The sequence below is a fragment of the Scatophagus argus genome, chromosome 5, assembly GCF_020382885.2.
Source record: "Scatophagus argus isolate fScaArg1 chromosome 5, fScaArg1.pri, whole genome shotgun sequence".
Taxonomy (NCBI): Eukaryota; Metazoa; Chordata; class Actinopteri; family Scatophagidae; genus Scatophagus; species Scatophagus argus.
This window is the reverse complement of record NC_058497.1, coordinates 16,151,787-16,165,102: the sequence shown is the minus strand read 5'-3', so window position 1 is coordinate 16,165,102 and position 13,316 is coordinate 16,151,787. Positions and strand designations below refer to the sequence as shown.

The 13,316-nt window shown below is 42.8% G+C and overlaps 1 protein-coding gene across 3 annotated transcripts in view; it reads left to right on the top strand.

Moving 5' to 3' along the window:
* The window catches only part of sipa1l3 (signal-induced proliferation-associated 1 like 3), a 64,992-nt gene that overhangs the window by 31,936 nt on the left and 19,740 nt on the right, over positions 1-13,316 (top strand). For all 3 annotated transcript variants that reach the window (XM_046389194.1, XM_046389192.1, XM_046389193.1), the window contains 4 exons: positions 6,356-7,070; positions 7,243-8,227; positions 10,637-10,767; positions 12,753-12,941. In XM_046389194.1, coding sequence (XP_046245150.1) covers positions 6,597-7,070; positions 7,243-8,227; positions 10,637-10,767; positions 12,753-12,941 — 1,779 coding nt within the window. In that variant the 5' untranslated portion in view covers positions 6,356-6,596. The remainder of the gene's footprint in view (positions 1-6,355; positions 7,071-7,242; positions 8,228-10,636; positions 10,768-12,752; positions 12,942-13,316) is intronic.

The window sequence follows — 13,316 nt, the reverse complement described above, 5'->3', positions numbered from 1 at the left end:
ACCCGGTATAGTCTGTATCTGTACCTGTAGACTCAAGTGTCAGACTTCCATGTCACTTGCAGTTAGCATTGCTTGTAATGTTTTTTTGATATTTATTGTGGTCCTTGATCATTTGTGCTACTACTTTTAGTCTTTTAGGTCAGGTGTAAACACTGTTGTCTGAAGCAGGGTCCTATAGCTCCATTTGGCTCAGCACGACATCAGACGGCGGCATTCATCCTATAACCTATCATCATGCTGCTCCACTCCACAGCACAATGCAACATCCGCTGAACTTGACTCGCAGCCTCAGACACTTAACCTCTACCACTTCCTTTTAAAAGCACTGACCTTTCAGCGACTTATTGATGTCTTTCAGAATCATCCGACATAGACCTCACAAGTCTTCATGAGCAAAGTGCAAATCTTTCAGATCTCTGAATCCTAATCATCAGAGTATAAGTCTGGATTAACACCGTACACATAGACCACATGTAAATTAAAAGAATTATTAATCAGTCAGTCATTTCATCTGTCCATACTGTGCGTGAAAACATCCCTTTGTGTTTTCAAAGCTTTTTATTGAGAGTATCTTCTTTTCTTAGGGAAGACAAAGCCCTAGTCTTATTTATTTGTATCGTTTGGGGGAATTTGTCAGCTCAAAAGCTGACAAATCAGCTTAAGACTTGATTGTTTTTTCTTTAAAGTCTTTGTTCAAGTCAAATCCGAGTCAAATCTCAAGTACAAATCCGAACTCTGCAGATCTATGTTTATTTTTCTTTGGCTCCTGAAACAGAAACAAGCTTCTGTGTTGCCAGGAATACACACCTTTCAAACTGTCTCACATGGCCTGAGGTAGTTTTTGTGTTTACTTGTCTTTTCAGTTTAATAATCTCTCTTTTTTTAATTCATCACTTCAGCTCAAACTAAAGGAGCTTTTTCCTTTTGAAAGAGTAAAGTTTCTTCAGCTTGACTTCAGGGTGAGCAGAGATCTGATGGGACCTTGTGGTCTGTCTGCTCCTTCAGAAGCTGTGGTGGTATGAATGCGGGATGTGCTGTCCCTGCCAACGCTGCATTGTATTGTTTTACAGTGTCGTGCTCAACCTCTGCTCCTGTCTGCCATCTGCCAGTCATATGAACCACCATCTGTTCTTCAAACCTTCCCATAATCTAGCTCGTGCGCTGGCATCGTTTGCTTAATTTAAACACTTGCAGTAACTGCTACTGATGTTTTATGTCTGGGGAGTTATTCTTTTCCTTTGGGCATTTGATGGTTTTTGGAGATCTGTTTTAAAGCCATTCTGAGCTGCTGTGACACAGTGTCAACAGTTAATGTTATCCTTTTTTTCATTTACATGGCTGTCAAAGATTTTAAGAAACAAGACTGAAAACTAGCACCCACCAGCAGCCAAATGCAGGTGAATTTCCTGAAACCTGCCAGCCACGTTGGTGCATAAATAAAGTGGCGTAACAGAGCAGTTTAGGACAGGCTACAACACAGATTTGATGGCGAGTCTGCCGGTTTTACTCAAGCACTTTAATGAAGAGGACAGTACAGGCTAAATAAGTGACCCTGTCGTCAAAAAATGGCTGGTAGATTTTGGAATCACTAGTCACAGTGGGAGGTGGACAAAAAAAGAGCCAGCATTACTCAGAAGCTTTTGGTCTTTACATACAGCTTTTGGTCAAATGGCTTCTTTAGTCTCAGATATAATTAGACTGCTTTCTGTTTTTGGCAAAAACATAGACTGAAACATATGTTGGGTCTGTCTCTCCTCGTCTGCCATCTTTTGCATTTGTGACCAGCTATCTGTTGCACTCCATACCGATCTCCATACCGAGCTCTCATACCAGAGATCGGCTTCTTTAGAGGCACCTCCTCCATACAGAGTGCACTCATTCCTCTGGAAGCTGTACTCCTCTGCTAACTCTGTTATTACTACCATCTAACCAGTGTAATTACCAGCCTCGGTGTGTGTTTGTGGTGCATGGGCCAAGCCAGGGAACAAGTCGGAGTGGGTGTGGGAGGAGAGAGAAGGAAGGAGCATGAATGGGAGAGGCAGGGAGTTTCAAAACACGGGAGGTATATACCAGAGCTAACTAATTGCTATATGTGAGCAATTAAAAGGCATTAAATGTCTGCACTTTATCTTCTGAAGTCTGGGCTAAAGCTGAATGTGTCTGCTCAGTTCTTTCTGTATTTGAATAGGAGTAGTTCTTTCTAATTTGTTTTCCTCTAGATTTTCTTTAAATAATAATAATCATATTCTATAGTACTGTTGTAGTTAAACCAGCTAGCTCCACTCCATCTCACCTTATGAGCACAGTGTCAGTGTAGCTGTGGCACTGTACTTTCTGATGATATGAATCATGGTCAAATTCATTTTCTGAGTTGGATGAATGATGAATGTAGATGTGATAAATGTGTTAACACCCCAAGGTAACCAGACGCACATCCTTAGCCTATCAGAATCAGACGCTGTGGGACTTTCTTTTGTTTTCTGCAAATGTAGCAGGACCTACTGGTGATATGATCGGTTGATCAGTCCACTGCTTTGGTCCAGACTGAAATTTCTCAACAACAGTTGGGAGGATTGCCATGAAGACAGACATTCATGGACCTCCGATAATGTATTCTACTGAGCTTGCTAGTCTTCTAACTTTCTCTTTAGCACCAAAGCAAGTTGTTGCAAGTTTTCACTTATCAAGTAAAACATCTTATCATCTATTGGGTGGATGTTTTTCCAGACATCCGTGGTGCCTAGAGGAAGAATCTTAATGACTTTAGTGATCCCCTCACTTTTCATCTAGCGCCATCATCAGTTCAAAATTGCAGTTTGTTGAATACTTGGATTTATGATCACACGCATGCAAAACTGACATTCCCAACCTCAGGTGTATTCTGTTCAGTGCTAAATAGCAGATGTTAGCATGCTACCACACAAAAGATGACGATGAATATGTGTAAACATCATACATAATAAACATCAGCATGTTAGCGTGTTGACATTAGTCTGTTGCTCAAAGCACTGCTGTGCCCAAGTACTTCAACACAGATGGCTGCTCGGCAGTAGACTCTTCATCTTGTTTTATTGATGTAGCTGTAAACATCACCATCTCCGAGGGAAAAGTCCAGCTAGTCCAGATTAGCAGGCTGTGTCTCTCGATCTCTGGCTATCTGTTAAACCTAGTCAGGTGTGTTTCTTGATAATCAGCTGTTGGCTTTAAACACTCAGTAGTAGTCACCAGTAAAAATGAGACCACTCTCTCTCCATTGCCTTTCTCATCAGGCTCCTAAGACACATAATAAGGCCATTCTGCAGCTCCTGCAGCTGGGGCGGATAATCTGGGATTGGGCCTGATAGTGGATCACAGGACATCAAATCCGGATGAGGCGAGACTCTGTCAGAAAGCACAGTCACAGCGGGAGCCTTTGGCCCGGAAGTGCCTGCAGTTCTCCTAAAACAAAGACATGATACATTTGCATGGCTGTATGACTATAGGGGGATTTTGTTTGCTGTGAAAGAGTTCTGTTGATGATGCCCATGTGCGTGTATGAGTGAATGAGTAATGCAGTCTTGAGGCCAAAAATGAATTCAGCAAGGACTCATAAAAGGCATTGTGTATCATAAAACACACAAACCACTCTGAGCTGCCTTGACACAACGAAAAGCTCAACGTTATGCAAATTGGACCTCATAACAAGATGGTCACCCCAGGAGTCGACATTTGTAGAATTCAGAAAAACTGAGACAGCTGGAGAGAGACAAGCACAGAATTGTTCTCACAACAAGACTGTTCGTAATGTACACTTTCTGCAGGCTATTAAACTTAAAGAGTCAAATGTTTAGCTCCTCTTTTCAAACAGGTGTAGGCCCTGATGTTTCAAACCCCATTGGTTCCATTTGTAACAGCACTGAAAGTACATACATTTAATGTGATTAGATGGGGTTGAATGTGTGTGTGGGTACATGTATGTGGGCACATGCTTTCTGCTCATGTTTGAATCATGTGAATTAATTCCTTAAAGCTTTTGTCTGAGGAGTGAAAGTGTTACCACCATGGAAAAGAGTTTTACAGTTGTGAAATTTGAAAGGTCAGTGGCTGTTTGAGGAAAAACTAAACATATTGATGAAGAGGCTGTTCCAGATAGGTATTGTGTGATGAAATGTATGGTCAAATCACATGTTGTGGTGCAGACAAACAGGTGCAAGAAAAGAATAACAAGAAGAATTCATAGATGTGAGAATATGAAGAGTGAAATCTGCAAGAGTGAAGATATTTGAACGACTTCGGTGATTTTAGGAGAGACTGGCGTAGTTAAAGGAGCTTAAATCCAGGAATGAATACCTAAACAGAGAACGAGATTAGATGGAAACTTGAGAAAGGAAAGGAAAATTTAGGAGAAAGGAAGATCAGCACTAGGAACATGATCCGTTTGACTCCAGTGGAGACTGATGGATTGAATACATTTACATTTTAGACATTTAGCTGAAGCTCTCATTAAAAATATCTAAACCTCCCCATAGACAGTTATTATGTTGTTTTCCATATTGCATGTTGAGATGCATCATCTGCTTAATATGCAATGAATTCAGTTTCCTAAACATTAAAAGGATTTTGTATCTGATTGCAGGCTGTTGAGACTCTATACAGACTCTATACAGTAAAAACTAAAGGTAGAATAGATTTGTTTGACCAAACTTATATGAACTAATTGAATGAATTGTTCATAATTGGTTAATCCATCTGTACAGTCATCCTTTTTATGCCACTTATCCACATTGCTTTGATTTAGTTAAACTTGAAAAACTACTGTATGCTGCTTGCTAGTACTAAAAATTTGTTATGATAATAAATCATCCCGCTATTACTGTGAAGCAGATATTAAATTTCATTCTATGAGTTTTTACGAGTTCTTTAAAAAGTCTAAAACTTAACTTTGTGAGCCTTATAGAGTCCCTGTTAACGTTACCCAGACACATACTGACTTCACAAGAATATAGTGCGTTTGTTGTTCAGAGCTGCCATCTTATTGTCATTGCTTGCTGTGTGAATAATGGTCATCCCATGGAGTCATAACCACAGTGTAATATTCTCGAATATGAACTCCCAGCCGGTCAGCAACCACAACATTACCAAAAAATATGACCACGTCTTGAACGCTTTGTGTGGACTGATCATAACCAAAGGGTGCAATGATTCAGTCTGCAGGGAACTTTCCGGATACTGCCACTCTTTAGGTTTTTAGATCACCAAACATTAATATGTAGCGTGAGGATTGAAACCTTAATGCTCTGACAATATTTCTGTACATATGCAGTGATTATATACTTTATATTAAACATTAGGAGAGACATGAGATGCTTCTGAGAGTAAACATGAGCGTTTACAAGGCTGGTGGATTTTAAAGACATGATGCGGCGTGACTGTCACATTAAAGCACGCTGCTGCGGTTCACTGAGCAATGCGACGCTCCCCTCCTTGCTCTTTCTCAACTCTGTCCAATCACTCTATTTCTGGATTTACCCCACCTCACCTCTCCGGCTGTTGTGTCACTTTGTGCCCTTTTCTGTCTCTCCTGAAGTCTCCTTCGTTTAAAAGTTGTAGTTGCTTGTTGTCTGACTTTGCTTAGAGTAAAATAGAGATGTTTCTGTGTCTCAGCCGTGTGGAGATCAGCACCTGCAGCATGACAAAAAGAGTCATGAGTTGACTGCAATACATAAGCTTTACCATCACTACGGGCCTCTGTGAGGCAAGACGAGACACAAGTAGCAAATATGCTGCAGTGCTGAAGTGTTTAAATTCTGTTCGGCATTCTCTTTTTTTCAGTAAGTATTACTTTCTGGTCTGATGATATTAGCTGAAGTGTTTCTGTGGTTTTAATCTGCAGCAGAGCGGCCACAGCCTTCAAGTCCTGTGCGTACATGAGTGTTTGTGTGTGCACACACATGCACTCGAGTGCACAGAGTGTGAGATAATAATATCCCTTGTCAGCCTCCTGAAGATTAGCCTCAACGGGAGAAATCCTCTGTCATATCCCCTCACCTTATTTTCTCTCTCTCTCTCTGTCTCTCTCTCTCTCTCGCTCTCTCTCTCTCTCTCTCTCTCTCTCTCTCTCTCTGTTTGTCTCTCTCTTTTCTTGTCAGTCTTACATTGTTGTACACCTCAGTGATTCTCTATGTTTATGAATTCACTGTTCAGTATTTCGTTTTGCCTGTGGAAGAAATTTGGGTCATGAAAACACTGTGATTTTAAAAAATGTTCCAGGTATTTCAGATCTGATTTGATGTATTTTTTATATGCTTGTGTTGATTGTCTGAAGCCAATTTACTGGAATGATTGGTTATTTTTTTCTTATTTTTTTTCTTTATAGATCTGCATTAGACTGAAAATTGTACCAGAAGAGGAGGGCCCATCCTGATTCAAGCTGGTCGTCAATGGACAAGTGAAGTCTTTCTTACCTTGCCAGTTAAAAGCAATGTTTTTGGGAGCTGGAGGCCGTAGCACCATCAGCCGAGTGTGTGTGGGGCCCCTCCTCTCCCTCTTTCCCAGCACCCCTCCTGATATGGGATGCCAGCCCCCTGCCTCCCTGCCCTGAGCTCTCCTGGGGTGCCATGAACAGCTACAGAGACAGAGGGGTCACTTGCACCTCCTCGGACCTCCTTGATGGAGGTGGAGGAGGAGGAGGAGGGCTGCCCCAGCACACTCAGTTTCACCACACCCTGAATGGCCTCACAGACCTGGCCATCCAACCACGAGTCTCAGTGCCCAAAATGGGTGTTCGTGCGCGGATTGCCGAGTGGCCCCCACGTCGCTCACAGTCCAGAGAGTCACTGCTTGAAAATGGGCAAAGCAGCCGCCATGGAGATGACTGCTCCACTTCAGTTTCCTCATCAGTTTTGTCTTCAGACATCGGTCTGGTGCGGGGAGGAGTTGCCAGGTTGCCACGACGGCGGTCCAAGGATATAGAATTCAGAGGAGGTGGGTTTGGCGGAGGAAGAGGTTCACCTCTGAGTCTCAGAGTGTTCCCTCCTTTGAGACAGCGCTCCAACAGTGAGGTGACACTGAGTGAACAGGACGAAAATGAGGTGAGTGTTCATTAAGGAAAATATGTTTTGCTTTGTGCAAACAAGTTTGTGCAAACAAACCTACAGGATTTAATAGGAAACTTTGGGGGGTTTTACAATCTTACTTAGAGTTGTTTTGCATCCACTGATATGTCTTCATAAACTGAAGATTTTCTTCCTTTTCTGCTCCAAGGTGGAGGGTCGTTTAGGTGGCGGGATGGGGAACCTGTTCAGAGAGTATGGCAGCACCTCCTCCATTGACATCCAGGGCATTCCTGAACAGAGCTTTTTCGACATGCTCAGCCAGTTCCACCAGGAGAGACCTGACCAGCGCAGTTCAGCACCCGCACGCCTCAGGGAGCTGCTGCGTGCTCCAGACTCGCCATCAAGCGCACCCCTCCCTTCTGCTCCTTCACCTGGCCCCACAGGTGGGGACGACAGAGGGACAGGAAGGAAGGACGGAGCTGAGAGGGTGAGGAAGAAAAGTGGGGGGACGGAGTCGTCACTGGGCACCTCCTCTTTGTTCAGGAAACTTAGGAGCTCAAGTCGCGGTGAGCTGGACGGGGGAAAAGGAGAGAGTGAGGAAGGGGGAGGACGGGGTTCAGGAGACTCCTCGTATAAACCGTGGGTATGCCCCAAAAGCTTTGTCCATTATGATGCACAGAGCGTCCTGTTTGACCTCCACGAAGTAGCAGCACAGCGGGGCTACGCCTCCCAGAGGAGGAACACCGCCACAGGGGCATCAGCTGCTTCAGTGTCCCTGTCCGTCTCCAGATCCTCAGCTCAGAGTGTGAACGACCCAGTTTATTCCAGCATAGAGGATCTGACCCTGAGTGTTGACCCTGGCTCCACAACACCCTCCCTGGGCACGGAGCCACTGGACGGCCCTCCCGGTGCCCACAACTCAAGCCCTCTGCTCCTGTCATGCCCCCACTTCCTCAATGAGACTGGAGGCCACGGGGAGCGCAACATCAGCTTCCTCAGCTCGTCAGCGGAGCGAGGAGGAGACGGAGGAGGAGAGGCAGTGAGGAGTTGGCTGAGGAAGAGCAACGCCAGCGTCTCAGTGCTGGAGGTGCCTGTTGAACAGCAGGTCATGAGACTGGACAGATTAAAATTGTACAGCATAGAGCATGTAGACCTTGGGGCCAGGTACTACAGAGACTACTTCTATGGGAAAGGTAATACTCACACACATTCACTGTAAGCCATCATGCATAAACCTAAACCATAAATACTCAGTGTAAAAAAAAAAAATTAACGTACATGTTTATGCTTTGCAACATTAACATGGTATGCTAATGGTTTATAGATTTTTATAAAGTTTTTATTCCATTTGGCGTTAATGAAAATGGGCAAAAGCCTCATTAATTCCCATCAACACTTATACAACGAGAACATACTTCAAGCGGGCAAGGCAGGTTTATTTCTATAGCACAGTTCAAACTGAATACTCTGGTCATTTTTTTTTTTTTTTTTTTCAAACAATCAATTAAACATGTGTTCTCTAAATTCATTCATTCACACTGAAATTTTTATCAGAAATTTATCAGAAGATTAATCAAGAAAGAAAATATTCACTAGTGGCAGCTAGTTGCACTACAGCTTATACACTGATCCCATTTTATATTCTGATTTGGGCTTCCACCTGTTATTGGTGCTCATAAATTAGACAGCATAGATGTCGTTTGTTCAGCCAGAATTTCTCCTGTGTCATTATTTGCCATATCTCATTCTGCGGCTGTTAATATCCAGCTGGTCCTGAGCAGAGCAGAGTGGGCCAAGCTGGCAACACTCCCAGAGTTTTTATTACACATGTACCTGCCACTGGACTGTTGGCAAACTCTGAGCTGATGTTACACCACCTGCCCGTCTGCACGATCACAAGTACCAGTTTACATAGTCATCCATTTCAGTTTTACATCTGGATTTCAGTGTCAGAAGTAACACGTAATTTCAGAGAGGAATGGTGTGTGTGTGTGTGTGTGCGTAAGATGCCCATCCATACGTGTGCATTTCTTGTCAGCATCACCTCATCAGACACTGAGGATGAAACTTCCCCTTGGCAAGCATCATCTGGCTACGCCCTAATTAGTGACAGATTCTGTTAGGAGCACATGTGTGCAAGCAAGCCTATGTGTGTGTGTGTGTGTGAGAGAGAGAGAGAGAGAGAGAGAGAGAGGCCTGCAGCCACACAGATAAAGGTTATCATTCCAAAAATATGTTCATCTGCTGACTTGTTTCCAGCTTAACTGTCCCCCACAACACAGCTGTGATTGTGTGTGTGCTGTGATGTGCCTCGTGTGCACGTCAGAAAGACTCATCAAAAAGCTGACGTGTTCACCACAGGATGGCAGGGAAGCTTAGCAGGCCTGAGTCTCCTAACGTGTACGTTGTCCTGGTTCATTGCAGTTGGAGTGGGGGGTGATAGAGGAGGAGTACTTGTCAAGCTAGATTCCTCTCTGAGTGTCTGGCGAATTTGTCTTTCGACTCCCACGCTGCCTGTGGTGTTGGCATTACCACAGCTTAGCTTCAGAGCTTTAGGAGAGGATGTGGAAGATGCTCGTGAAGTGTGTTGATAGCCTTGTCTCAGCACTCTTAATGGATGAATATGTCGTGTGCCAACACTGGTGATAAGAACGTTAATTGCCAACTTATGACACCACATTTTGTGCATTTCATGGAATTACAAGACTGAGGGATGTATTTGTTCCTTTATAGTCTTAGTGTTAAACATGGAGTCTCTTTATATTTTATCAGATCTCTGACTGTAGTGAAGTTCATACACACAGCATCGGGGAAACTTGACCATACAACCATTTAGTCCCCTAATCCTCACCTTTCATTAGTAATAATCCTCATCTCCTCTGGGTGATGTCCTTTGGTAGCTAAATTGATTTTGTAATGACGTGAGTATTGATTATGAGATTCTGTCATTGTTTTAGTCCTGTCCTTGACTTAATGCCCCTCCTTTGTCAATTTTCTAACGACACATACATTACTGTACTGTGTCTGGTATCTTTTCCTCTAACCCCGTTCTCCCTTCATCAAACTCCTCTTAAATCTGTCTCATCTTTATCCCTTGAAGGTCATATGCACTGCTGACACTAATGTGTGCCGGTATGAAGAACTACTGAAAGTTTATTTATGGATTTAATTCAGAATATTTTCAGTTATGGAAATTAGGATTAGCTGTTTTATTTATAAAATATCTTGTTCAAACAACTGTGCAGAACTCAAAAATATTTATTTATGGTCATAAAAGACTGAGAAAAACAGAAAATATTCACATTTTAGAAGTTTTAGAAGGGAATTATTAATTAATTGGTATTTTTGCTTAAAATCTTTCATTGGTTGTTGGAATTATTGCCTGTACCTGGGGACCAAGTAATCAGCTAAGCCTAATAAAATTCAGGTGTCATATTGACACTAATATTAATAAATTTCAAATGATACTCCATTCTTTATGTCTGTAAATCCCACAGCCCTCCTTTTGCCAGTTGTTAATGTGTCCAACAGTAAATGAAACAGCAGACATGATGAATGAATGAATGAATGAATGAATGAATGTTTTCTCTGTCCTTAACCAGAGCACTCAAACTACTTTGGGACAGACGATAAACTGGGTGCTGTGGCTGTGAGCATCCGCAGGGAGAAACTGGATGACACCAAAGACCTGAAAGACCAGTATCAGTACCGCCTCATCATCAGAACGAGCGAGGTATGTGCAGATCTGCCATTTGTTTATGTGTGTTTGTTTGGGAATTTTTGAACAATGAAACACCGATGAGTCAGTATGAGTGTGCGCGCTCAACTTAATTCCTTACCTGCTTTGATTTTTATCCAGCTCTGCCATTGTGTCCCTACCTGTGTTTCTCCTCACCCTCTTTGCCCTGTTTTTAACCTTCTCCTCTACTCCTTCACCCCCTCTGTCCTCTCTGCCAGTGGAAAATTCCACCTACCTGGTCTAAGTGCAGCAATGCCAAACCAAACACTTGCTGCTCTGGCCAAAGTGTTTGGCCTGCTCTCAGACGGAGCACACCCAACCACTTTTCCACTTTGATGGATCAGATACTCTTAATATGTAAAATGACAGGCTGGTGATCATGCAGAATGAGCTGCTCTGCAGTCTCTCAGATTTGTTTTTTTGTCCCGAGCCCACCTCCTAGTTTTGAGTTACTTTTCGCATTTTTTTTTTAGACAAATTGATTAATTAGGAAAATAACAGAGAGATTAATAGTTAGTTGATTACAGGCGGCAGTATTTTACAAATTTTTGCAAAAATTTCCATAGGTTGCGTTTGAGATCTTTGAGGTCTTTATAAATAGTTTATATCATTTTAATAACACCTGTAGTGTTGTCAAGGTCATTCAGACAAACAGCAGTGTTTGCTTCTGGTCTTTTTGTTCATGTAGTGTCTGTTGTCTGTGTGGCTGTGTTGTTTTTAGCTGGATTACATGGCTGCCTGGCCTCATCACCTTAGCTCTGTTATAACAATGGAGCCTCTCCACCATCTAAGTACACAGAGCTCAGCTAACAGACACAACCAGGCCTACTGTTCCCACGCAGAAAGCAAAAAAGAGATTGATTGCAGACTCCTTTCTCTGGCACTCAAGCCACAGCTGCTCTCAAATATCCATCCCCATAAAGTCTGTCATTTAATTCTGTGCAGTAGTGCTGACACAGCAAGGTGGAGAGACTTCCTCTTTCTCCCTTTCTTTCTCCACATCATCACACATTTACACACACACAGCCCCCTGACACTCCTGCTCAGTGTGTTGCAGTCGTACGCTCCGCTGTTGCACAGAAGCCCGTGAGTTGAAACAAGGGCTCCGTAACTTCAGCTGCATCATGTCAGTCAGGTTACATTTCTCTGCGGCACACACCCAAGTCTCTGAGGTTCAACTGTCTCTCCGGCCCCTGCCAGCTCCAGAGACTGCCATGCATTTTTAATGAAGCTGTATTTGTGTGTGTGTGTGTGTGTGTGTGTGTGTGTGTGTGTGAGAGAGAGAGAGAGAGAGAGAGAAGAAACAGCCCACTCCTCCCATCTGTATCCGAGGTTATTATAGTCTCACTGTTTTGAAGCAGGTCAATTTCCCCTCACCAGGGAGCAGCACTCTGTGGCAGCACAATACTGAGCAGAATATTAATTCACAATACAGCTCATCTTAAAATCCTCTACACGGAGCACTTTCACTGTGTGTGTGTGTGTATGTGTGTGTGGCTTCAGGTCAGCAGGATATTATTATAAGTACTGAGATCCACCCCTCATCTGACGGGCCCACTTCATGTGTCCCACTAATCATCTACCCCTCCGTTTCCAGACTGTACTGTAGCTGAGCCTGACCTCTGATCTCTTTCCTTATTCTACATCCTGTGTAATATTGACAATAATACTACATTTGTCGATCTGTATCCAGCCCCCTTTTTGTGTCCTTTGCAAGTGAGACCACACAAAATGTTGAATTATGATAGCCAATATATAAGACTATTACAGAGCCCATGTTTTTAGCCCATATCAATAAAGAAAAAAACTGACATAAATAAACAAATATGTAATCAAGTAAATAATGTAAATTTATATGATGATGATGATGGTCATAATATTTTGTTTCCTGGTCTGCTTAAATTGATCGAGAACAGATCTTATAATCTGATAATGCACTTTTTCTAGTTTTACATGTTTTTTTCTTTTCCCGCATTTAGCTCGTGACCCTGCGAGGCTCCATTTTAGAAGATGCAGTGGCGTCTACAGGGAGGCATGGCACTGTGCGGGGTCTGCCGCTCAAGGAGGTCCTGGAGCAGGTCGTCCCAGAGCTCAGCGTCTCCTGTTTGAGACTAGCGGTCAGCACACCCAAAGTCACGGAGCAGCTCCTCAAACTGGACGAACAGGGGGTGAGCTCTGCCTCTTAGTCTGCAATTTGCATTTTATTTTTTGTCTTGTGTGATAAAACAGGAAAACCAAAAGCTGATCCTAGCACCAACCGTGAAATGAATCCACAACATCTACAAAAGACAGTGAAGTCATGCTGGCTAAAATATTAACTAGTAAAGAAACATAGTATTTTATATAATATCTAATATAGTTTATATAATATGCTCAGCAGTGTTGTATGAAACCTGTATAACTCATTTAATGACAGTGCAAAGTGCAGAACTGGACTGAGGGCAGTGAAAGCTGAGTAAAGCAGGGTGTGGTGTGTTTTAGCATGCGTGTGTAACCATAAAAGCTTTCATGTTAAGCCATGTTATCTCACCTTTTGTTTAATG